Here is a 26,689-nt window from a genome sequence, read left to right on the forward strand (position 1 = left end):
CAGCCCAAAACGTCAACTGTTTGCTCACGTCTACTGATGCAGCCTGACCTGCTGAGTTCCTCCAGCATTTTGTGTGTGTTGCTTTAGATTTCCAATATCTACAGAATTTCTTGTTTTTATGGACCTTGCTGTGGATAAAATATCCACCTTTTTTTTTTACTATAAAGCAGGGGTCCCCACCCTTTTTTATGCTGTGGACCAATACCATGAAGCGAGGGGTTCATGGACCCCAGGTTGGGAACCCCTGCTCTGAAGCAGTAGCTACAAGTCTTTAAGAATGCTTCATTGACTTGAAGGGTCACTTACTGTGATCTGACCACAACACAGCAGAATACACAGAAACAAAAGCAACACACACAAAATGCTGGAGGAACTCAGCAGGTCAGGCAGCGTCTTGGAAAACAATAAACAATGTTTTGGGTCAAGACCCTTCTTCAACAAAATCAGACTAACAACTCATTCACCAATGAAGGGTTTTTGACCTGAGGAGTTGGTCTTGTTTCTCTTTCCATGACCTACTGAATATTTTCAGCTTTTCCTGTTTTTGATTCAGACTCCGTCTGAGCGACAGAGGATGAGAGGTGACCTGATAGAGGTGTATAAGATGATGATAAGCATTAATCGTGTGGATAGTCAGAGGCTTTTTCCCAGGGCTGAAAAAATGGCTAACATGAGAGGGCATAGTTTTAAGGAGCTTGGAAGTAAGTACAGCGGAGCTGTCAGGGGTAACTTTTTTATGCAGAGAGTGGTGAGTGTGTGGAATGGGCTGCCGGCAACGTTAGTGGAGGCGGATACAATAGAGTCTTTTAAGAGTCTCCTGGATAGGTACATGGAGCTAGAAAAATAGAGAGGGCTATGGGTAACCCTAGATAATTTCTACAATAAATACATGTTTGGCATAGCATCGTGGGCCGAAAGGCCTGTATTGTGCTGTAGGTTTTCTATGTTTTCCAGTATTTGTATTTTAAAAAATAATTTCTTCATCTAATTTATTTTGATGAATTTTGTCATGTTTAAAATACCTAGCATGCTTACAACCTTATAAATCGTTATTTCATTAAACTCCTTCATTGAATGGTAACTGCCTTAATGTGTTTCTGAAGCACATGACAAGGTGCTGCATGTAGTGGATACAAGACTATTATAGGCAACCTTAACTCATTATCCTTCGTTCTTCATAACATACTGTAGAAATGCAGAGGATATAATCAAATCTCACAGACAGATGGGAAATTCAAATGAAAGGGGGTAAAAAAGAAATAAATAGAATTAAAATAGATTGAAAAGATAAATACTCAAATAGTTGAAGCACAAACATTTGCCTTTACTGTACCACACTAAATGAAACAGTGATTTTACAGCAATATGTAGTCATTTAGTTTTTCTTCTCTCAAGAAAAAGTAGTTTTCACTGCATTCTTCCATCCTTGTAATATCAGACAAAGCACAGTTTACAGCATGTGGGCTCAAAGATATGCATTGAAATCTGTTCAGTCCTCCCATTATTATTGAATATTTTTTCATGGTTACCCAATGATTCATATGGAAGACAGTTCTGAATAGCTGCTTCTGAGAATGACCTTGGTTTAAATCAGAGAATCTGTGACTTTTTGCTAAAAGGTTTTTTTTCCTCTCTCTGCACACTGGGTGCTCAATAGATTTCTTCTTTATATAAGAGTTCTTCTATTTTATTTGGGCTCTTTTATATGGGCATGAATTGTTTTTTTTTCTTTCTGCACACGGGGGGGTATTCAACAGTCTTTTTTTTATATGGGTTCTTTTGGGTTTCTTTGTTTTGTGGCTGGAGACAAATCTCAAGGCAGTGTAACATATACATACTAAGATAATAAATGTACTTTGAACTTTATGGCAAATGTATGTTTTAGTTAGGTTTTGATTTTCACACAGGCTGATCTCTCTAATCCCTCATGTCAACCCAGATGGGTCCCACTCCCAGAGTGCACAGGGGCTCAGGGACCCAGTTCAGGATTCCCTTGGGGCTAACACGCAGGCTGAGTTGGTGGTAAGGAAGGCAAAGCAATGCTAGCATTCGTTTCAAGAGGACTTGAATATAAAAGCAAGGACGTACTCCTAAGACTTTAAAAGCTAGTCCAACTGCATTTGGAATATTGTGAGAATTTTGGGCCCTTGTCAGGGCATCTGAGGTTACAGGGAGAAGGCTGGAGAATGGGGTTGAGAGGGACAATGAGTCAGACATGATTGAATGGCAGAGCAGACTCGACGGGGCAAATGCCCTAATTCTGCTCCTATGCTCTACATTTGCCTTCCATTTTAAAAAGTATTGTCAACTTGTTCTTTGACCAGGAGTGTGCTTCAGCCATAACTGGCATTTATGTATTAGGTTTAACCTGTTATAAATTAGAATTAACAAATATCCAGCAAAATTATTTTAAGTAATATTAAATTCAGAAATCCTACAGGCTTATCATATACTCTCTGAACAAAAAAAGGGGGGGGGGACGAAAACTCCTTCCAGATTTATAATCAGTATCTGTGCTAACAAAACGTTTAGCTTAATGAAAAAAGTAAATGCTTTCCTCTGTTACCCTCGCTGATGATAAGTAATCAATTGCTTTCTCTCTAAATAAAGATTAAAGGGAGGGGAAAGAGGGGAAAAAATGCTATATCACGATTCTCAATGCTGAGAGCGCTGTAGTTATAAATATAAAAATCACAAAATGCTGGGGGAACTCAGCAGATCAGGCAGCATATATGGAAATGAACAAACAGTCGACGTAACCTGACGAAGGGTCTCGGCCTGAAACGTCGACTGCACCTCTTCCTAGAGATGCTGCCTGGCCTGCTGCGTTCACCAGCAACTTTGATGTGTGTTGCTTGAATTTCCAGCATCTGCAGAATTCCTGTTGTTTGCGTTTTTAAACAGTCGACGTTTCGGGTCTCGGACTGTTTGCTTATTACCGTAGATGCTGCCTGAGCTGCTGAGTTTTTCCATCATTTTGTGTGTGTTGCTCTGGATTTCCAGCATCTGCAAAATCTCTCGAGTTCAATGTACGAATCAAATAGGTTCTATAAAACTACGAGTCCCAGTTTACACTGGACTTGTTTGGCGGATGTACGTTAGAGTTTAGTCGGAAGTCCAGCTCTACTTCTCTATTGGTTGGCCGCAGCCTGCGGGAGGTCGTGTTTGCAGGTGAGCGGACTGGAGCTGCGGTTGCAGGTAGTGTTGAGGCCGGGGCGAGGGCGAGGGCTGCGCAAGAACAGGATTCAATGTGATAAGCAGTGAATCCGTTCCCCTTCGCCGTGTGTTGTCTTGCTGCCGGAGGGGTATTAGATGTACCTTGGCCGCTGCGAGCTATTGTCTGTGGTGAGTTCTAACTCTTGTTTTCAAATTTCCCTCTGGCTGAAGAGGCCCATTTTAAATTTATACTGTTTACAGATGTAGGAAGCATTTTTTTTATTAATTCAAAACCACTAAACTGTTTCAACTGTAAGTTCACGAACAAGTTTTTTTTAATAGCCTCATGGTTTGGGAAGAAAGTTGGGGTTTATTGATTATTTAATGCGAGAAAGTCACTTTTGGTGTTGGTTGCGATTTTTTTTGTGTGGGGAGTGATAATTCACGACTTGATTTACTGAAATCAGATGCCCTTTACTTAGAAAACTGGGATGATTCCTGCATCTCACCACTAAAAAAAGGTGTCTGGTCTTTCTAATTTTGCAACTAGTTCTAACTTGTCCAAAGTACTGTACTTCCCCTTCATGAGAATTTGAACTTGTCCGGTCTTCCAGTCTACAGTGAGTGCCGCTGCCGCACGGATCAAGCATATCGGGTTCGATACTGACCTCGGATGCTGTTTGTGTGGATTTTACGCATTCCCCGATTTCCCCTGGGCAAGCCCGTTTCGTCCTTTGCTATGTTGAAGTTAACTGTCGACTCTAAATTGTCCTTCGTCAATTGTTGAGGAGGAGGAGGGGAGTTGACGGGAAAGTGACAGTGAATGGAAATAGGACTGAAAAGAATCGTCTGTGATCAGACATAGACAATGGGCTAAAAGGCCAGCTCTGATCTGAAATGAAATCTGTGCGATGTTATATAAATTGGGATTTTTGTTCTATGGACTAATCGGGCAACAGATTATCATAGTTGGATTACAGACAGTTCATTTAATGTTCCAGACTCCCTTGGCGGTGGGCATCCATCATTAAGGACCGTCACCATCCCGGACCTGCCCTCTTTTAGTTACTTCTATAAGAGAGGAGGGTCAGGAGTCTGAAGACGCACACTCAATATTTTAAGAACAGCTTCTTCCCCTCTGCCCATAGATTTCTGAATGGTCCGTGAATTTTATTATAATGTAATGAAGGTGGAGTTGTCTTAAGTTTGTCTGGGAAAATAAATTAAGAAACTGGCCAGCAGGTGACCAGATATTCCAAATGCCCGGTGTCCATAACACCCAGAAGGAATTTATCCCAATTAGGAATGGATGAGATCTGAGGATTAAAAATGAAATCCGTGGGACCCAGAAACTTTCCAGCCGTAGGATTAATTTCTTGTGATCCAGAACAGGCTGCAGCTCGAACCAAGCTCACGCAGTGTGGTTACAACACTGACATTACCCCGACACTGTGGGGAAAATTGCCCACAGCGACCTAGTCACTGCAGACAGAACAAATCCAATCTGGCTAATTCCATCTCAGGCAGAATCAGGTTCATTATCATTGACGTATGTCGGGAAACCTGTTCTTTAGTGGCAGCACTGCAAAACATTTAAAAAAATTACTATGTTACTATAATTAACGTGAAAGAGGAATACTGAGATAGTGTTCATGTCCATTCAGAAACCTGATGGCAGAGGGTAAGAAGCTGTTCTTAAAACATCAAGTGTGGGCTTTAGGCTCCTGTACCTCCTCTCTGGTAGTATTAAGAAGAGGGCATGTCTCAAATAGTGAAGGTCCTTAACGATGGATACGCCTGCATGAGGGACTGCCTTTTGAAGATGTTTTTGATGGTGGGGAGGGGGTGATGGAACTGGTTGAGTCTACTACCATCTGAAGTTTTTTTCAACCCTGTGCATTGGAGCCTCCGTACTGTAATGCTGCAAGCAATTAGAAAGCTCTCCATGGTACATCCGTAGAAATTTGCTGGAGTCTTTGGTTACATGCCAAATCTCCTCAGTCTTAACAAAGTACAGCTGCTGGCATGCCATCAATGTTTTGATCCCAGCACGGATGCTCAGAGATGCTGACGCCCAGCATCTTGAAGCTGCTCACCCATTCCACCATTTATCCTCCAGTGAGGACTGGTGTGTGTTCTCCTGACTTCCACTACCTCCTCCTGAAGACCACAATCAATTCCTGGGTTTTGCTGATGTTGAGTGCGAGATTGTTGTTGTGACACTCTGCTACAGTATTGGGACACTGTGGTTGCGTAATGGTTAGCGTGACATTATTACAGCTCGGGGCATTGCAGTTTGGAGTATAATTCCAATGCCCTCTGTATGGGGTTCGCACCTACTATCCACAACAGTATGGGTTTCCTCCGGGTGCTCTTAGTAAGTTTATTGGTCATTGTAAATTGCCCTGTGATTAGGCTAGTGTTAAATAGGTGGATTGTGGGGCGGTGTATCTTATTGGGCCAGAAAGGCCTGTCCTGCACTGTATCTCTAAATAATAAATAATCAACAATAGGCCTGCCAGAGACTCTCTTCAATAAGAGAGAAATATAACTCAAGGTATTGTTTGTTGGGGACTGTTGGCACCCTCCGTTCTGAGGCTGTGTCCTCTGGTCTTAGACGCTCCGACCTTAGGAAACATCCTTCCCACATCCACTCTCAATGCCTTTCACCTCAGGGAGTTAGTTGCCATTGAACAAAAACTAAACTGGACCAGACACTGACATCCTGTGACATAAGAACAGGTAAATGACTGGGCTTCCCTTGGCAATGATACCCCAAAGCTTTCCACAATCTTTGAGCCAAAAGAGTGATGGAGTACTCCCCACTTGCCTGATGCAGCTCCAGTGATTCTCAGAAAGCTCATAACTGCTTGTGTATGTTTGAGTTTGTTTCTTTGGTAGCCCGTGGACCACCCTAAATGTGCATTCCTTCCACCATCATTGCACGCGGGTGGCAGCATGTCCCAACAACAAAATGCATTGCAGTGACTTGCCTGCCTTTCCGAACCTGACTCCTGCCAACGGGAGAGTACGGGATGCCAACATTGGAGCACTGTCAGCTGTGAGTTTCTCTCCATGTCCCACACCATCCTGATTTGGGAATGTATTGCTGCTCCACTGACACTGAATCCAGATCTTGGCAATCCTACCCAACTCTACTCTGGCAGTCCCATCTTCAGAAGGATTGCAGCTCACCACTTTCTTGGGCTTTTGGGACGCAGGTGTTGGCATGGAGTTTTAGATCCAGCCAATTAAAACAAAAAGAAAATCTCACACTATGTAGAACTATGCTGAGTGCCACAATATTACACCGGAGAAAAATTAGTGAAATAAACAAAGCTACGAATGGCATCATTATTAATCAGACCTTTAGTTGTGGTCCCACCCAACTTCAGTGGGAAAAGCCTGCTTGCATTTTCCCTATCTGTACCCCTCATAATTTTGAATACCTCTATCAAATCTCCTCTCAGTCTTCTATGTTCGAAGGAATAAAGTCATAACCTATTCAATCTTTCCTTATAACTCAGGTCCTCCAGACCCAGCAACATCCTTGAAAATTTTCTCTGTTTTCTTTCAACCTTATTTACATTTTTCCTGTAGGTAGGTGACCAAAACTGCACACAATACTACAAATTAGGCCTCACCAACGTCTTATACGGACCTGTATTCCCAGATTCCTTTGTCCTACTGCACTCCTGTGTAAGACCTACCCTGGTTGGTTCTACTGAAGTGCAACACCTCACACTTGTCTGCATTAATTTCCATCTGCCTGACTTGTTTCAGTATTTTGTGTGAGTTGCAGAAGATTTCCAGCAACTGCAGAATCTCTGACAATGTGGAAGGAGTGCTGATCAGTGAAAGTTCTCCATTGCATGAGGCAGTAGATTGATCTCCTGCTTTCACTCTCCCAAATAGGTTTTACAAAAAAATCATGTATGTTTTGCCATAAATCAAGTTGACCAGGAGTTGATTATTTTCTAATTACCATTACAGTGGCTGCATTCCATTACTGGAAGCACTTGCACCCCAGAAGTGACTGTAAATTGGCAGTGACTGAGTTTACAATGTTACTTCTAAATCTCATTTGGCCACTCTTTCAGATGTTGCTGTCACGGCAATTTGAATGTGTTCAGCCTTGGGATGCATTGTCTGAAACCTAATATATAGGTAATCCAGGTGCGAAGAACCTCTATCTTCCTCTAATGATTTTGAATTGTATCGCTTTAATGTGTAATCAAACTTAAAACTCAAAATTGTCCTGCCTCAGTTGAACAGCAGTTCCATCTTCCTTGTGATTCCAAAGCTCTGAGAATTACTTTCTGACAGTTCTTTAACTCTGTTCCTTAACTCATTTACTTGTTTAGGGATACAGTGCAAAATAGACCCTTCTGGGCCAACGAGCAGCACTGCCCAGTAACCCACCTATTTAACCCTAGCCTAATCACAGGACATTTTACAATGACCAATTAACCTACTATCCAGTACGATCTTGGACGGTGGGAGGAAATCAGAGCACCCGGGGGAAACTCATGCTGTTCACGGGGAGAACGTACCAGTCCCTTACAGATGGAGGCCGGAGTTGAACTCCGAACACCGGAACTGTAACAGCGTCACTCTAACCACGGCATGATTGTGGGGCTCTTGTAAGGATCTGCTTTATGAACCCTTCCTTAATCATAAACACAAGACACTCTACAGATGCTGGAAATCCAAAGCAATACACCCAAAATGCTGGAGGAACTCAGCAGGTCAGGCAGCATCTATGGAAATGAATAAACTGTCATCATTTTGTGCCGAGACCCTTCTTTAAGACTGGAAGGGAAGGGGGAAGATGCCAGAATAAAAAAGTAGGGGGAGAGGAAGGAGAATAGCTGATAGGTGAAGCCAGATGAATTGGAAAGGTAAAGGGCTGGTGAGGAAGGAATCTGATAAAAGTGGATTAAAGGAGAAAGGGAAGGAGGAGGGGACCCAGGTGGAGATGATAGCCAGATGAGATATGAGGCCAGAGTGGGGATTAGAAGAAGAGAGGAGGGGGAGGGAAATTTATTTTAACCAGGAGAAATTTATATTCCTGCCAGGAGGCTACCCAGACAGAATATACAGTGTTGCTCCTTCACCCTGAAATGGGCCTCATCGTGGCACAAGAGGAGGCTGTGGGCGACATGTTGGAATGGCTTTAAAATGTTTGGCCACCAGGAAGTTCTGTTTTTGGCAGATGGAGCGGAGGTGCTCGATAAAGCTGTCCCCCCAATTTACTCTCTTACTAACTCTTCCTTCAGTTTCTCTTACTAACTCTTCCTTCAGTTAGTCCTGATGAAGGGTCTCAACCTGAAATGTCGACTGTACCTCTTCCTAGAGATGCTGCCTGGCCTGCTGTGTTCACCAGCAACTTTGATGTGTGTTCCCCCAATTTACAATGGGACTTCCTTAATCAGCAAACAAATGGGCAAAATCAGCTATTTTGTCTGACCAAAGCACTTCACACTTCCATCAGTGAAGTGTTTTGGCTGTGCTTTCCAAGGTTTGGTTTTACTGACCTACACACCCTGATATTTTTAATCTCAAGTTTACAAATGCTTTTAGCTATGTAGAAAGCATTACTGAATTGAGCAGGTCGTGGAATGTACTTTCTATGCATGTTCAGTATTTGCATTAATTTCAGTTGTCATTATTTACAGAGCTGCCCCTCTCAGTTTCAGATCATCACATCTAACCACATTGGTCACAAGATTTTTCTTAAAAATACCCTTGAGAGAAATCATTTTCCCAGGGCTGAAATGGTTGCCACGAGAGGACACAGGTTTAAGGTGCTGGGGAGTAGGTACAGAGGAGATGTCAGGGGTAAGTTTTTTACTCAGAGAGTGGTGAGTGCGTGGAATGGGCTGCCGGCAATGGTGGAGGAGGCGGATACGATAGGGTCTTTTAAGAGACTTTTGGATAGGTAAATGGAGCTTAGAAAAATAGAGGGCTATGGGTAAGCCTAGTAACTTCTAAGGTAGGGACATGTTCGGCACAACTTTGTGGGCCGAAGGGCCTGTATTGTGCTATAGGTTTTCTATGTTTCTATGTAATAATACCAGCTGAGTGTAAATCAAGTTTGATTCATTTAACATGATTCAGTTTTTAAATTGATTTTGCTTCAATATTTTAGGGAAAATTTCTTGCTGAGAGTTATGCAAAATGCTGGAGGAACTCAGCAGGCCAAGCAGCATCTATGGAAAAGAAAGTACAGTCAGCATTTTGGGCCAAAGCTCTTCGGCAGGATTGGAGAAAAACTGCTGAGGAGTAGATTTAAAAGGTTGGGGGAGGGGAGTGAGAAACATTAGGTGATAGGTGAAACCTGGGGGGTGGGGAGGGATGAAGTAAAGATCTGGGAAGTTGATTGGTGAAAGAGGCAGAAGGCCATGGAAGTAAGGAAAAAGGGGGGGGGGAGGAGCACCAGTGGGAGGAGATTAGGTGAGAGAGGGAAAAAGGGGTGGGAAATGGGGAAGCGGGGTTGGTTGTTTGGGGGAGGGGGCCAATACCAAAAATTTGAGAAATCGATGTTCACGACACCATCAGGTTGGAGCTATCCAAATGGAATATAAGGTGTTGTTCCTCCAACCTCCAAGTGTGGGCTCATTACAACAGTGGAGGAGGCCATGGATATACATATCTGAATAGGAATGGGAAGTGAAGTTAAAATGGGTGGCCATTGGGAGATTCCGCTTTTACTGGCGGACGGAGGGTCTTGGCCCAAAACATCGACTGTTTACTCTTTTCCCTAGATGCTGCCTGGCCTGCTGAGTTCCTCCAGCATTTTGTGTGTGTTGCTTGGATTTCCAGCATCCACAGATTTTCTCTTATTTGTACACAATCCTCAAACCCAGGACAGGCCTAAATAAATTAAGTCATCCGCAGCTGTGAGCAGTAAGATCTGGGAACATAGACATTGTGGCAAGCTACACTTGTACCACAAAAGGCAGACAGTAATTATCTCCAGCAAGAAAGACTAACCACCTATCCTTTTTACTTGGCATTACCACCATTGAGTTGAAAGCTCGTTTCCTCCAGATGCAGCAGCCAGAACAGCAGAGGGAATGATCTAGCAGCTTTTAAAAAGTTGTGTCTGATTGGCTGAGTATGTGGCAACTCAGCCAAAGATAGGAGGGTGAGTAAAGTGCAGTGACTGTTTTGGAATGGGCCAGTATAAGCTTCTGGAGCTGAGGCTTTGGCTCAAGAGGCTTTAACGTGGAGGCATGGGTGACTAGCAGTTAAGAACAGTAGTTAAATAACTGACACCAAATTACAGCTAATTAAATGAAATAGGGATGCAGGATCAGGTGATGCGTTGTAGCTGTATGATATGGGAGCTGGTGGATCCTACTGTGGATCTTGTGACCACCTCTACAAGTGTTGACTGCTTGAGGAACTCGGGCATGAACTTGATGATCTGGAATCTGAGCTTTAAACACTGCAATGGATCAGGTAGAGGAGAGAGTTATCTAGACGCTGTGTTTCAGCAGCCAGTCATGTTCCTTAGATTAAGTGCTTCAGTTTGGCTTGTGGTCAAGAAGGTGTGATTGTGAGTGAGGCAGGTAGAGGGTTCCAAGGGGTTGCATTGGAGGAGCATCAGCCCTTGAGCTTATCTGACATGTTACAGATTCTTGCTCCCTGTGCAGATGACAGTGGGGGCTGGATAAGGAAGAATGAGCTACCTTACCATTGCACTGTGCCTTGTGGTGCTATTCAAATGAGGGTAGAGAAGAGAGATGTAGTTGCAATTGGGGATAATGTAGTCCAGAAAATAGAGTCAATTCTCTTGCAAGGATTGAGAGTCCTGAAGGTTGTGTTGCATGCCTCCTTCCTGGGTTCAGGACATCTCATCTGACCTGCAGAGGAAGTTGGAGTGCGAGGGAAAAGATCCAGTTGTCATGGCCTATGTAGATACCAACATCACAGGAAGAATAAGGAAAGAGGTTCTGTTGAGGAGATTTGAATGGGAAGATCTTTCCTGACAAATCTGTTGGAATCTAAGTAAGATAGGATACCATGGTATAACAGGAAAGGTACTACATGAATAGAAGACCGGCTGACTGGCAGAAGGCAAAGAGTGGGAATAAAGGCAACCTTTTCTGGTTGGCTACAATTGACTAGTGGAATTCCGCAGGGCAAATATCTTTACATTACTTGTATATGGTATTGGTATGGATGATAGAACTGATGGCTTTGTGGCCAAGTGTGCAGATGATACAAAATAGGTAGAGGGGCAGAAAGTGTGGAGGAAGCAGGGAATCTGCAGAAGGATTTGGACAGATTAGGAGAATGGACAAAGAGGTGGCAGATGAAACGCAGTGCGGGGGATGTGTCTGGTCATGCACTTTCCCCAAGATCATCTGGAATTGTGGTGTGTAGAATGTCACAACTGACCCTGCTCGCTTCTTCTAAACCCACTCCCCTACTCTACAATCCACCGTCTCCTTGGAAACTGTGGCACGCAGAATGAAGCAACTGACCCTGCTCACTTCTTTTGAACTTTTTCTTCTGCTATGCAATCAAATGTCTCCTCAGAAACTGTGGTGCACAGAATATCCTGACTTTGCCTATTTACATAATATTATGACTATGGCTGTATTTATTATGACTGTGTTTGTCAACATGGAGCGGAGAGTGGGTTTGTTGATCTGGTGGGAGCAAAAGATGTTGAGAATGGTGAGGGTGGAGTGCCGCAGGAAGGGTGCGGCACAGGTGGCAGAGAAGGAGTGCCAGGGGTGGGGGAGTGGTGGCACGGGTGCAGACACACCCAGCCCTGAGACAAGAAGCAAGGTCATTTGGTTATAAAAAAAAAGATTTATTGATCATTACAGAATGTCTCTCTCGTGCTTCATGCCTCGTCCCCTCTTCCTTCCCCCTTTTCCCAACCGTAATTCCCCTCTCCCCTCTGTACAGCAGCATAGTGCAATATGTAAAATTAGTACAGTACTGAGCAAAACTCTTAGGCACCCTAGCTATATATATGTCCCTGAGACTTTTGCACAGTACTGTAAATTGGAAGCATGATGAAATATTCATTTGCCTGGATCAGTACCGGTCCAACAACTCTCAAAAAGCTTAACACCATCCAGGACACGGCAGGCCACGATTGATTGCACTAGACAACAAGGATTTTGCTTCCTGAATACTTTTGGGTGTATCTTATGGACTTTAGGCTATTGATCATGAAAATCACCATGAAATTTCCCTAGCATGCACCATTTTTTTAAAAAAATCACCTTTGTTTGTTATTTCAATTCATAATTCAAGTCAATTAAAATGTTGCCCACAGTGTAAGCTGAAAGGTTTTCTATCTTGTCCAAGCATGCTTGGGTATGCCTAGGCAGGGCAGATGCTGCATGGCAGGACAGGTTTTAGAAAAACATTACATGGAGTCTAGAGGAGGCAGACAAAGATGCCGTGATGCACGAGCCCTGATTCTGATACAGATTTTGAGCCCTTTATGTCAAGTGAGCCTCATCTGATAACTCAGTCTGAGTTAAATGACCTGGTCAGAGACTTGGGTATGTCAAAGGCAAAAGCAGAATTACTGGGTTGAAGACTGCAAGGATGGCATCTGCTGTCACCAGGCTCAAACATTTCCATGAAGAATTTCGATATTTGAGACATATTTCCTAGAATAATTGATGCTAAGATTAAGGAAAACATTTTTGTTGGTCCTCAAATCAAATTGGACATCAATGACAAGCAGTTTGAAGATCTTCTAGTGGGAACGGAGATAATCGCATGAAAGGCATTCAAAGATGTTGCTGAAAATTTTCTTTGTAACTCCAGAGCACCAAACTACATACAGCTGGTTGATAATACACTTCAAGTATACAGAACCATGAAGTGCAACCTGTCACTAAAGATTCATTTTTGCATTCCCATTTAGACTTTTTCCCTGCAAATCTTGGCACTGTCAGTGATGAGCATGGTTTAAGATTTCACCAGGATATTGCAGTCATGGAGAAATGGTATCAGGGCAACTGGAATCCATCAATACTGGCTGATTATTGCTGGCACTTAAATGAGAAGCCTCAGACACTGAGTACAAACAAAAATGATCAACAGAATATTTTTAGCTTAGTTGAACGCAAAGCATCTGCACCATTGTGCAATTATTGAACAGAATGTGTTTAAAAGTTAATATAATCTCTTGTTTTTCTGAATTCCTACGTGATACTACGTGAAATCCAAGCAACACACACAAAATGCTGGATGAACTCAGCAGACCAGGCAGCATCTGTGGAAATTATATTTGTGTTCAGCTTCAAGTGTTCTTTCATAAATAAAAAAAATTCTGAGGAAGCAACACTTTTGAAAAACATTTGTTGTCCAATGTTACCTCATCAGCTACATTATGTAACCTCAGTCCGGAAGAAGGGTCTCAGCCCAAAACATTGACTGTTTATACTTTTCCATAGATGCTGCCTGACCTGCAGAGTTCCTCCACTATTTTGTGTGTATCTGTTACATTAAATTTATGTTCCTTCCTCTGTTAGTGCACAGTGCTATAGAATACAATGGAATAGAACTTTATTGACATTGCTCAAGACAATGCAATTGTGGTTCTATTCCAGTCCATGCAAAACAGATATTAGGCCATTCCACATGTATTATAAATTCTAAAAAATCCCATCACAAACAAGATAAAATCTGCATATGCTGGAAATCCAAGCAATGCCCACAAAATGCTGGAGGAACTCAGCAGGCCAGGTAATGGAAAAGAGTACAGGACATTTCGGGCCAAGAACCTTCAGCATATTTACATGTAACAAGAGACTTTGATAGTCCATGACACTCAAAGGCCATTGGCAAGCCGGGTGTAGTGTTATTCAGCTACACAGTAGCCCTCAGGAAGAAGCTGTATCTGTCTTACTCTCTTTGCTGTATATGTATCTCCTATCATTTGACAGGAGATTGATCAGACAGTGTCCAGGATGGGATGGGTCTTTAATGATGTTACGAGTGCACCATAGGTATCGAGAGTTGTAGATTGTCTCCAGGTCTAGTAGTTGAGTGTTAATGATGTGCTGAGCCATCCTAATCACCCATTGGAATGCCTTGTGATTTGTCTTGCTGCAGCTAGAGTACCACACTGTTACTCTGTATGCCAGAATGCTCTCTGTTGCACATTGATAAAAGATGCCAGCAATTTTTGGGGCAGATTAGCTCTCCTTCAGCACCTTGGGTAGTATAGTTGCTGCTGTACCTTCCCTACTATTGAGTTGTTGGTGAACCAAGAGAGCACCTTGGTGTCTGCAAAATATCCTCTGCATGTTTGTTTATTTACTGGCATACTGCATGGAATAGGCCCTTCTGGTCTTTCGAGCTGTGCTGCCCAGCTTGCCCCAATTTAAACCTAGCCTAATCACAATTAACAATGACCAATTAACCTACCAACCTGTACATCTTTGGAAACTAAAGTCACAGGGAGAACATACAACCCCCTTACAGGCAGTGGTGGGAATTGATCCTGGGTCCCCTGCTCTGTACAGCGTTGTGCTAACCACTATACTACCGTACCGCCCATGTGTTGTTGTTTTACTAATGATTATCATTTGGTTGTTGTAGCTGGGGGTGATAATGGGGATAAGCTCCCATTGCGTATAAAATATTCCCAATGGTGTGTGTCTCAAATAACCTCTGACAACCAAGTCCATTTCTGGCTTTCATATCCGGTTTAGCTGCTAAACCCAGCGGAACTGTTTTCGCTGACAGGAGAAGGGGCAAAGACGCGTTACTGGTGCCTTAAAACCAGTCGCTTCAGGCAGATGGGGCTCGTCAGCTGTAGTTGGCAGCTCATCTAGGAGAAGGATAACTCTGATCTCAAACCTCTGCTGCCTTGCATCTATACCCACTTATGGGGAAGGCTTTGGGAGTAAACCCTGGGGGGGGGGGGGGAGAGTGGAGAAATCTGGAGCTGGAGTCCCTAAGACAGTCCTACGTTGAGTTCAATGCTGACTGCCAACTCCTGTGATACTGCTGGTGCCAAACTGTATCAGTCTCTGCCGTTCCTTTGGGTTCATCTGATGCATGGTGAGGGGGAGCTTGCTGCATTGACATATTGCTCTCCATACCCAGGCTCGAGTACCTATACAGCTAGGATCCAAATCCGTGGTTGACCCTGACCGATGGAAGTGTCATCATCATTACCAAGGTCTGCTTCCCTGAAAGATGACCACCACCCCCCCCCCACCCCGCCCAGCATACAGGAATTGCTGTTGGTATTGGTTTATTATTGTTGTATGTACCAAGATACAGTGAAAAGCTTGTCTTGCATACTGTTTATACAGATCAAATTATTATAGTGCATTGAGGTAGAATAAGCTAAAACACAAAAAAAAAAGAATGAAGTGAAACAGCTACAGAGAAAGTGCAGTGCAGATAAACGATAAAGTGCAAGTTCATAATGGGGTAGATTGTGAGGTCAAGAGTCCATCTTATCATACAAGATATTCATTCAAGAGTTGGAAAACAGTCTAATAAGAAGCTGTCCTTGACGCTTGTGGTATATTCTTTCAGGCCTTTGTCTTCTGTTGGAGAGGAGGGGAGAAGAGTGAATGTTCAGGGTGGGTGGGATCGTTGATTATGATTATGTTTGCTTTTACTAAGGCAGCAAGAAGGAAAGACAAGGTCCATTGAGGGGAGGCTAGTTTCTGAGATGTGTTGTTCTGTGTCCACAATTCTGCAGTTTTTTGAGTCACTTTCTAAGGTGGGAAAATGATGAATGTTGATGAAAGTGAAGATTTTCATAGTGAAGAACAGTTGTCAAGTGAGCTGCTACTGCTCCCAAAGGATGAAATCTGCTGTCATTGGGGAAACGTGTGCAGTGACCCCAATCTGCTCACAGCATTGGTGTAATGTGGTCTGTCGGCATCTTATGGCTCTGGGTATGTGGCTAACTGAAGAGTTTCCTGTGTTTTATGGGCAAGGTTTGGTGGATCTAAGCTGATCAACCAGAAGCTGCAAAGCTGGAGGTTCAGATGGGTAAGAGAACTGGTGAACTGGGTGAGTGGAGACGATGAGAAATGGAGACAAGGGAACTCCACTGTGGCTGTTCTCCATCTGTAATTTGCTCCTCCAGCCCCTACTACTTGCAGTGCTCCCAGGAGACTAGAATAGAATTTTATTGATTCTATTTTTAAAATCTGATTATTAGAAGCAATATCATACTGAAGTGCTTTGAATCTTGAGCTATAATATGACTACTGCAGCACTCTCCTCACCAACACCTTTAAGCTAAGGGGAACTCTGCTGTCTAATGACTTCTGATGGTACACATCACTATCTGAAAGCTGACACTGGCACTTTTTCCTCTGAGCTTACTAAGAGAAGTGACTACTGAGGGAGGTATCAAACTATGGTAAGACTCTTGGCAGTGTGGAGGATCAGTGAGCTCTTGGGGTCCATCTCCATAGGGCACTCAAATCTGCTATGCAGGTTGACAGTGTTGTTAAGAAAGCATATGGTGTGTGGGCCTTCATCAACCATGGGATTAAGTTCAAGAGACGTGAGGTAACGTTACAGCTATATTAGACCTTGGTTAGACCCCACTTTGAGTATTGTGTTCAGTTCTGGTCAGCTCACTACAGGAAGGATGTGGATACTATAGAGAGAGTGCAGAGGAGATTTACAAGGATGTTGCCTGGATTGAAGAGCATGCCTTATGAGAATAGGTTGAGTGAACTTCACGTTTTCTCCTTGGAGCGACAGAGGATCAGAGGTGACCTGATGGAGATGTACAAGATGATGAGAGGTATTGATCATGTGGATAGCCAGAGGCTTTTTCCCAGTGCTGAAATGGCTAGCACGAGGGGGCATAATTTTAAGGTGCTTGGACATAGGTACAGAGGGGATGTCAGAGGCAAGTTTTTCCACACAGAGGGTGGTGGGTGCATTGCCAACAACAGTGGTGGAGGCAGATACAATAGGGTCTTTTAAGAGACTGTTAGATGGGTACATGGAGCTTAGAAAAATAGAGGGCTATGAATAGTCAGCAAAATATTGTGGGCCGAAGGGCCTGTCATGTGCTGTCGATTTCTATGTTCTATGTGGGCAGCATGATGCCTTGTGGTTAATGTAACACTATTGATCACCCCTGTCTGAAGGAGTTTTTACGTTCTCCCCATGACTGCATAGGTTTTCTCCAGGTGCTCCTGTTTCCTCCCACATTCCAAAAGTCATGTAGTTAGGGTTAGTGAGTTGGGGACACGCTATGATAGCATCATCGGCCTACCCAGCACAATCCTTGTTGATTTGATTTGACACAAATGACGCATTTCACTGTATACTTCAATGTACATGTGACAAATTAAAGCTAATCTTTAAAAAAAACATTAAGGCAGGGCTTCCAAAGTTTTTTTTATGACATGGACCCCTACCATTAACCGAGGGGTCAGCGGTAGTCATGTTGGGAACCCCTGAACTAAGGTGAACCTCGTCAAATAGAAATGACTATTGCGAATCCTGCCTTTTGATTTAAATGAAATGAGCAGTTTGATAAATTAACGTATAGAGCAGGGTGACCACAGTTCTTTTCCCAACCTGTGCTTTAATGTAGACTTGTGTAGTTTCTGTTTAAAATAGTGCTCAAGTATATTACTTCAAGAAAACAGTTCTATATATGTAATCTATTTTATGCTTTGTAATAATGAATGTACTTGAGTAATGTGTATATTTATGTCCAAACAAACATTGCCCTGCTCTCCTTCAATGATTCATGCCAGCAGTTGGAAAACTCTTTGCTGCATTTTGAGGAAACTGAGATAAATGCAATAGAAACGGTAGAGGTCATGACTGGGAATAAAGCAACTGAAAAGTCCAGTGGATAAAGTGATTGGCTCATTTTGAGATGCAAGTACTTGCTTAGGCCGTTCATTGAATGTTAATGACATTCAGTTTCTCTGGAAGAGATGTAAATGGAGCAGACAGCAATAAGAAAGTATGAAATTTAACATAGATGTTGGAATTTTTTAAAAACTTCTGGAAAATCCCATCAGATCTGTTACCATTTGTGTAGAAATGGAAAAACTGAGTTGCCGTTTATGGAGCTGTAGATTAAGAATAAAAACTGCTAATGCTAGAAATAAGAAATATAAACAGAAAATATCAAATATGCTCCTCAAACCTGGCAGCATCCATAGAAGGAGAGCCTGAAGCTTTGCACATCCCTTTGGAGTCAAAAACATTTGAAGTCCTTTAATACATCTCTTTATTGATAGGTTGATGGGTTCTTGATTAGTCAGGGCATGAAGGGTTATGGGGAGAAGGTAAGAGATTAGGGGTGAGATGATGAAATGGTGGAGCAGACTTGATGGGTCAGGTGGCCTAATTCTGCTCCTATATCTTATAGTCTTTATTTTAACTAACCTTGCCTCCAGTCCCACAGTCATTATGGACCTGTGGGGCTACCCTTGGAGTCTTTGCCATCATGCCAAAACTGTGCAGTTCTGGCATAAACTGGGTGGCTATCTGACATCTTTTCTTTGATCCTAGTTGTGTCCCTCCAGATAGATGAACTGTTCTGAACAAACCTTTGTCACCTTTCTTAGCTGACATCAATCTTGGTCCCCACCTCCTCACAAACACCTTTTCCACACATGCCCTCTCCCACAAAGTTCTCCAATTTAAAGTGTCATTTTTTAAGCATCACCTCTGATATTACTGACCTTCCCTATTTAACACATAATCCTGAAGTAATTCTTAAATTAATTTTGTAGCTGATTTCACTCAAAACATAATTAGCTTTGATAAAACAAAGCTGAGAACTGTTGTGCTTTTAACGCTCAACTGGACAGCAGAAGACAATAAATCGCAAATAGAAAAAGAAAGAAATAATAAATTAATAACAATCCAGAACATGAGATGAAGAGTCCTTGAAAGTGAGTCCATAGGATGTGGGAACACTTCAGTAATAGGGAAAGTAAAGTTATCCCTTTTGGTTCAAGAACCTGACAGTTGAGGGGTAATAACTGTTCCTGAACCTGGTAGTGTGAGTACTGAGGCTCCTGTGTTGTCTTCCTGATGGCAGTAGTGAGAAAAGAGCATGTCCTGGTTGGTGGGGGTCCCTGATGATGGATGTGCTCAATGGAGAGGAGGGCTTTCCCCATGATGGATTGGACCATATCCACTACATTGTAGGATTTTTCCTTTCAAGGGCATTGGTGTTTCCATGGGATGTAGCTAGTCAATATACTCCAACACACATCTACAGCAATGAGTCCTCCTGGACTCCTGAGTAGATGGGCATTAGCTAAAATTCTATAAGCACTGAAGGAAACATACTAACCAAAAGATGATTCCTTGTGTGAGTATTTTCTTAACTAAAATAAAATAAAATGCTCTAGGAATTTAATTTAATAATTTAGGTTGTTGGAAATTTGTTTGAATTTGTATGTCAAGTATTTAGCAGGCTAAAGATTCAATATTTTTCTCCCCTTTTGTCATCTAGAATTCCTATGCATCGCTGTCTGGCTTCACGCAGTGACTTGAGGATAATCAAATTGTGAAACAGCTACATCGTATCAAAGCCTCAGGATCACCCAATGACAACCTTATGCCTCATACCTCCCATCATCAGTTGCAACACCGGGCGGGTAGAGGAGAAAACACACGAATTGATGCAATGTACCAAGTTGTGCCAGGAAGTCTACCTACAGCTCGGGAGAAAAAATCCAAAGAAGCTAAGCCTTTAATCTGTTCTGTTTTGCTTGGTGTATTGCTGATAATTTCAGCTGTCGTGGCATGGTGCTATTATTCAGCATCACTGAAAAAAATAAGTTATTTTAATGTAGAAGAATTGGAGCTCTATAAGGATGGATTTGTCATTAAGAAGACTGACAGTTCGGTTTTATTTGAAATGGGCTTCAAATCTGCTCCCATCGATCTTGAGTCATGTCTTCAAGATGAGACTGGACTCCGGTTAAATTGCACACGCTCAAATAAAGAAGAAGTTGATTTCTTTATTGAAACCTTTAAGCACAAAGATTCCATAACTTGCTACAACATCAAGTGGCGAACAATGGTACTGAACTCCACGGTTGAACACTGCATGTATTGGGCAGGTGGACATTGGTATGGAGGAGGCGAGACTAGTTCACAGCACTGGCCTATTAAACTTTCAGGTGTAGTAGATCCAAAGCCATACGTAACAGCTGATATGTATTCATTGCGTGAAGGCTTTGGTGGAATTATAGAAAGATACTGGCTCTCAAGTAAGTCCATAGCCATTCGAGTTAGTGATTCAGTCCCTCTGCATATTGGTTGGAATAGCTCTAATAGAGAAGCATTCTGTTTGCTTGCCAGATACAAAGATTCTCCATTTAAAGCACCAAAAGGACAACAGCCATTTGTAGAGCTAAGTTATCAAGTCTGCACTGGTTCTGATTTGAAAATTGTCCACCGATACATGGCCAAAAGATATTTCAAAATGCCTGAGGCTACACCTTCAGAAGTTATGTTCATGTATCCCATATGGTCTACCTGGGCCGTGTACAAAACTGAAGTGAACCAGGATAAGGTGTTGCGTTATGCAGAAAAAATTAAGAAATACAAATTCAATTGCAGTCATATTGAAATAGATGATAGATACTCCAGTAGCTATGGTGAATTTGACTTTGATTCGGTGAAGTTCCCAAATGCTTTGGAAATGATGCAAAAACTTAGGGAAGACGGATTCCAGGTGACCCTGTGGGTCCATCCCTTTGTGAACTATAACTCTCCAAATTTTGTTAAAGGTATAGAAAGTAAATATTTTGTGATGGACCCCAGTAGGAGGCTTCCTGGTCTTGTGGAATGGTGGAATGGAATTGCAGCAGTCTTGGACTTTACCAATCCTGAGACTAAAAATTGGCTTCAGAAAAGATTGGAGCACATGAAATCAAAGTATGGGATTGTATCTTTTAAATTTGATGCAGGAGAGACCAGTTACCTTCCTGTCGAATTTAGCACTCAGAAACCTCTGTCTGATCCCAGCATCTATAGTAAACTGTATGCAGAAATAGCAGCTTCTCACTGCAAAGTGGGCGAAGTGAGGGTAGGATATAGGACCCAGGTGCTTCCATGTTTTGTTCGTATGATCGACCGTGATTCTGTTTGGGGTTATGAACTTGGTCTGAAGTCTCTCATTCCGACTGCTCTCACCATGAGTATTTTGGGATACCCCTTCATATTGCCTGATATGATTGGGGGAAATGTCTATCCAAATAAAACTGATGGGTCTGACGAGATTCCAGACCAAGAGCTTTATATACGGTGGCTTGAATTATCGGCGTTTCTTCCAGCCATGCAATTTTCCATTCCTCCTTGGCGATATGATGCTGAGGTTTTGAAGATTGCAGCTAAATTTACCCAGCTCCGAGAAAGAATAATTGGGCCCCTTCTATTCCAACTAGCGGAGGAGGCCACTAAAACAGGTAATCCGATTATCAGGCCCCTATGGTGGATAGCTCCTGATAGTGAAGATGTACACAAAATAGATACACAGTTTCTAATCGGTGACGACCTTATGGTAGCTCCCGTTCTAGAAAAGGGCAAACAAGCAAGAGATATCTATCTTCCAGACGGTAAATGGCAAAGTTTTAATGGAGACATTTTTGCTAATACACCAATTCTCTTAACAGACTATGCGGTTAGCCTTGATGAAGTGGCCTATTTTAAAAGAATGATTTAAATAAACTTTCTCTTTAATTTCGGCTAATTCAGATAGCCCAGTTACAATTGTTTATCTAGCAAGTGCATTTTAGATCCACTGTTTGTATCTGAATTCAGATAATATACAATTTCAGGATTATTTGCATCCATATTTTATTACTTTGCGTGGTCTGTCTTAACTGCTGTTATGTAGAATAACCCCATACTCTGAGTTTTTAGTATTTCCCCTCTCTGAACCAATTCTGTTTTTAGCACAACACTTCATATAGAAAATAGCTTAATGGTTCATTTTAAAATTCAAACAGACATCCATATATTATTAAGAATATTATGGGTGTAGTGTAGGTAATAAGAATTTTTAAGAGAAACTAGAATTCTTTTTGTTGATTATTGCAAGGAATCCTGAATCGCTTTTTTAAAAAAAAAGCAAAAGATCAAATATTATGTATTGAACAAGATTATAGGCAGTTAAGTCAAAATTTAACATGGAATAATCGACATCCAGGGGATACAGGAATATTAACTATTTGGGAAAGGGTAAAAGGTGTGGCAAATGTAATTCGAAGTATTTATTTCTGGGTTGTAAGTTATCTTCTAAATTCATTTTAAAAGATCTGTTACATAGGTTGGGGAAGAGGAGAAATTGCCGTAAAATTCTGGGTTGTAACTTTGGAAACTGAAAATGAAAGTAGGTGAATCTAAGCAAAGCTTTGGTTGAGAGTGAATGCTGTGAAAATTTTGGAATCTAATTTGAACTTCATCGGGATAATGGGAAGAGTATAATTGCAAGATGTACAGAAAACCTAGATCTTCATTCATTGTAGAAGGGCATTAAAAAGGAAAACATTCCTGGAAAATGTGAGAATATATGAAAATTTATTTATGTTGGCTGCTAAATCGGTAACAAAAATGCATGGTCTTTACAATCACACACATTTGCAGTCCCTTGATTTTCAATAAGAAATAAGCCATTCAGCTATATCTGCCTACTCTGCCATTCAATAGGATTGCACACGATCTTTTACCTCAACCACACTTCACTGCCTTCACCCCATATCCATTGGTTCCATAATATCTGAAAGTTTGTTAATCTCTGTCTTAAATACTCTACAGTTCTGAGTGGAGAATAATACAGCTTCATGACCCTTTTAGTAAAGAAATTCTTTCTCACCTTCACCTGACCCCTGACGTTGGAACTGTGATCACTGATACTAAACACCTCAGTAATAATTGCACTACCAAATTATGCTGCAGAACTCCTTGAGATTTACAGCATAGATGTAGAGTTTAAGATTTTTTCTTAAAAGCTTCCTGGCTGCACTTGTGCGGAATATTGGCTTTCATCGAAATAGCTCAGGTACAATCGCATTCATACAGTGCCTTTAATTTAATAAAATCTGAAGTTGTGTAGTACATTTCTCTAGACCGCACTCAAACTGATTTGACTCCATTTCATATAATGTGTAAAGATTAATTTGCAAAAAGGTCAATCAAAGGATTGATTATAAAAGGCTGAAAGGGATAGTGATTCAAAGAAACAAACCATTTATGGTGTTTAGTAAAGATTTGATGATTCAGGATTCATTTGTGGCAGGGGAGTTGAATTAACCATCAATAGTAACTGGAAGCTACTGACACGATAAAAGAGGCCGTGAACACTGCAACAGATGGAGGACCTTCATTGCTGCCCTTAGCACCAGTGGCATATCGGGCAAAAGAGAGTAGCTGAGATTTACTGCTTTTTTTTAATACTTTGACTTGACCCAATAAGCTTTAAATGTATAACTTAATTCAGATTGAACAATCTTGAAGTATGAGACACAGAGATTCTGCTGATGCTGGAAATTTGAAGCAACAAACAAGATGCTGGAGGGACTCAGTGGGTCAGACAGCCTCCTATAGAGGGAAGTGAATCTGAAATGTCAGCTGCTCATTTCCCTCCGTATATAATGACTGACCTTCTGAGTTCCTCCAGCATTTCAATTGTTGCTTTGAATTATAGGGAGTAGATACAACAAAGGAATAAGATTTTGGTGTCACTCAAATGCCATCAATAATGTCTTCCCACTGATTATAAAGTTGACCCTGGGAGTAAACCTGTTAAACTGATTTGTATTTAAATTTCAAACAATTACAACTGTGAAAGTGATCTGTTAAAAGAAACCCTGTATTACTGTAATCCAAAAGTCAGTTTCTACACACAAAAATTTGTATGAAACTTTTTAGAAGTATAGAGGAACTGTTATGAAAGCAATTATAAGATTGTTCTAGTATTTTCGAGGTATTATATGCATTAAGTTGCTGTGTTGTAAACATTGATAGTAATTAATAAGGTGATTTGAGTTTGCTATTTTGCGTAATTGATCAGAATTCTTAATTGGAGTATTGTTTGATTAGAGATCTGTGATTTAGTTCACCGTAGCACAATGGCTAGCATGACGCTAATACAACTTGGGGAGTCGGAGTTTTGTTGTGGCATCTGTAAGGAGTCTATGCGTTCTCCCTGTGACAGTGTGGGTTTACTCCTACAGTCCAAAAGATGCGTTGGTTAATTGGTTATTGTAAATCGTCCTGTAACTAGGCGAAGGTTAAATACATAGGTGGGTTGCTGGATGATGCGGTTAGTTGGGCCAGAAGATCCAGTTTCGTGCTGCATCGCTAAATAAAATAATCTCTGTGCATATTTACCATGTTGGCTCTTCCTTTCTAAGCTGATTTCTTCTGCTATGTCAATCATGCTTGAGTGACTATTAACTTGTCAACATATTGGTCAACTCTGGAATGCTTTAGTTTCCCTAAGCATTTTCAGGTTCCTTGGCATTTCAACATCATTTCGGTTACTTCCATCAATTTGGCAGGAAACGTCGGTGTTCAAGGAGTACAGGTTTCCGGAGTACTGCTAATGGGATTTGGTCTTCTACCTTTGTTAGCCTAAATCCTCTTGTCTCCATTTCAGATGTAAAATAACCTTTCTGGAGACAAAGAATTTCCTGCAGTTTTCTTTCCTAATCTGTCCAACTCCACCCCAGCTTCCTTTGTGATAGTCCTGTTAGGATCATGTGGAAGGACATCCGAAGGTGACATGGTTTTCAATATTTCCTCCATAGGTTTCGGTTTGATTGCTTTGAAACTAGTAAACGATTCTTTAGTCATTCCTTATCCGTTGTACCCAGTATAGGTTTGATACACGCTCCCAGATACATTTCTAGATCCTCTAGTACAGGGGTTCCCAATGTTTTTTATGCCACGGACCCCTACATTAACTGAGGTGTCCATGAAGCCCAGGCTGAGAATCTCTGCTCTAGTAGGACATAGGGCTGATAGGACTTTGCTTATCTGGTGATTTGATGTGATGGTTGTATATGTACATCTGGTGCTTGATCATGGGGATCTGATTTTCCCCATGTTAACTGAAGTCCTCTACAGGACAACTGATCTTAATTCTACCTAATCGGAAGTTTCACGTCCATGCCAGTGTCAGAGAATCTGTGGTAATGTTCGAGAGACTGGGTCATCTTTCTTGAGAATCTTGGACACAATAGAAACATAGAAAATAGGTGCAGGAGTAGGCCATTCAGCCCTTCGAGCCTGCACCACCATTTATTATGATCATGGCTGATCATCCAACTCAGAACCCTGCACCAGCCTTCCCTCCATACCCCCTGATCCCCGTAGCCACAAGGGCCATATCTAACTCCCTCTCAAATATAGCCAATGAACTGGCCTCAACTGTTTCCTGTGGCAGAGAATTCCACAGATTCACCACTCTCTGTGTGAAGAAATTTTTCCTAATCTCAATCCTAAAAGGCTTCCCCCTTATCCTCAAACTGTGACCCCTCGTCCTGGACTTCCCCAACATCGGGAACAATCTTCCTGCATCTAGCCTGTCCAATCCCTTTAGGATTTTATACGTTTCAATCAGATCCCCCCTCAATCTTCTAAATTCCAACGAGTACAAGCCTAGTTCATCCAGTCTTTCTTCATATGAAAGTCCTGCCATCCCAGGAATCAATCTGGTGAACCTTCTTTGTACTCCCTCTATGGCAAGGATGTCTTTCCTCAGATTAGGGGACCAAAACTGCACACAATACTCCAGGTGTGGTCTCACCAAGGCCTTGTACAACTGCAGTAGTACCTCCCTGCTCCTGTACTCGAATCCTCTCACTATAAATGCCAGCATACCATTCGCCTTTTTCACCGCCTGCTGTACCTGCATGCCCACTTTCAATGACTGGTGTATAATGGCACCCAGGTCTCGTTGCACCTCCCCTTTTCCTAATCGGCCACCATTCAGATAATAATCTGTTTTCCTATTTTTGCCACCAAAGTGGATAACTTCACATTTATCCACATTAAATTGCATCTGCCATGAATTTGCCCACTCACCCAACCTATCCAAGTCACCCTGCATCCTCTTAGCATCCTCCTCACAGCTAACACTGCCGCCCAGCTTCGTGTCATCCGCAGACTTGGAGATGCTGCATTTAATTCCCTCATCCAAGTCATTAATATATATTGTAAACAACTGGGGTCCCAGCACTGAGCCTTGCGGTACCCCACTAGTCACTGCATCTTAATTCTATCACTCTCTGTTATAATTGTATTTGTATAAAAGTCTTCAATGAAGTTAAGCCTCTGATATCTGACTCCTGTAGTGAATAGCTTATGACCACCTGAATTTAATGCTTTGGTCAAATGCAGAAAGACCATTGCTTGCTTCATGAACTCAATGTTTGGCCCTCTTCATGATTTTATTGTACCCCATTGTGGCTGCAATGAAACCTTTCTGTTTGGTGGGGGGGGGCGGTGTGGAGATTAAGGTTTATGATTTTTACCTGGCCCCTCTGCTATGGAATCAATAAAA

At 41.9% G+C, this 26,689-nt stretch overlaps 1 protein-coding gene across 2 annotated transcripts; it reads left to right on the top strand.

Annotated features, from left to right (window-relative positions):
* The first annotated feature begins 3,142 nt into the window (after positions 1 to 3,142).
* myorg (myogenesis regulating glycosidase) lies at positions 3,143 to 26,689 on the top strand. 2 transcript variants are annotated; one of them, XM_072252307.1, is made up of 2 exons: positions 3,143 to 3,171; positions 19,625 to 26,689. In XM_072252307.1, exon 2 carries the CDS (start codon positions 19,730 to 19,732, stop codon positions 21,842 to 21,844), a length of 2,115 nt encoding a protein of 704 aa, XP_072108408.1. In that variant the 5' UTR covers positions 3,143 to 3,171; positions 19,625 to 19,729; the 3' UTR covers positions 21,845 to 26,689. The 2 variants fall into 2 exon arrangements, with proteins under 2 accessions (XP_072108408.1, XP_072108407.1); XM_072252306.1 differs by having other exon boundaries at positions 3,149 to 3,345.

Source organism: Mobula birostris, chromosome 3 (genome assembly GCF_030028105.1).
Source record: "Mobula birostris isolate sMobBir1 chromosome 3, sMobBir1.hap1, whole genome shotgun sequence".
Lineage (NCBI taxonomy): Eukaryota > Metazoa > Chordata > Chondrichthyes > Myliobatiformes > Myliobatidae > Mobula > Mobula birostris.

Excerpts from the sequence above, each read along its gene's own strand:
- myorg (XM_072252307.1), top strand. The coding sequence starts at position 19,730 with ATGCCTCATACCTCCCATCATCAGTTGCAACACCGGGCGGGTAGAGGA.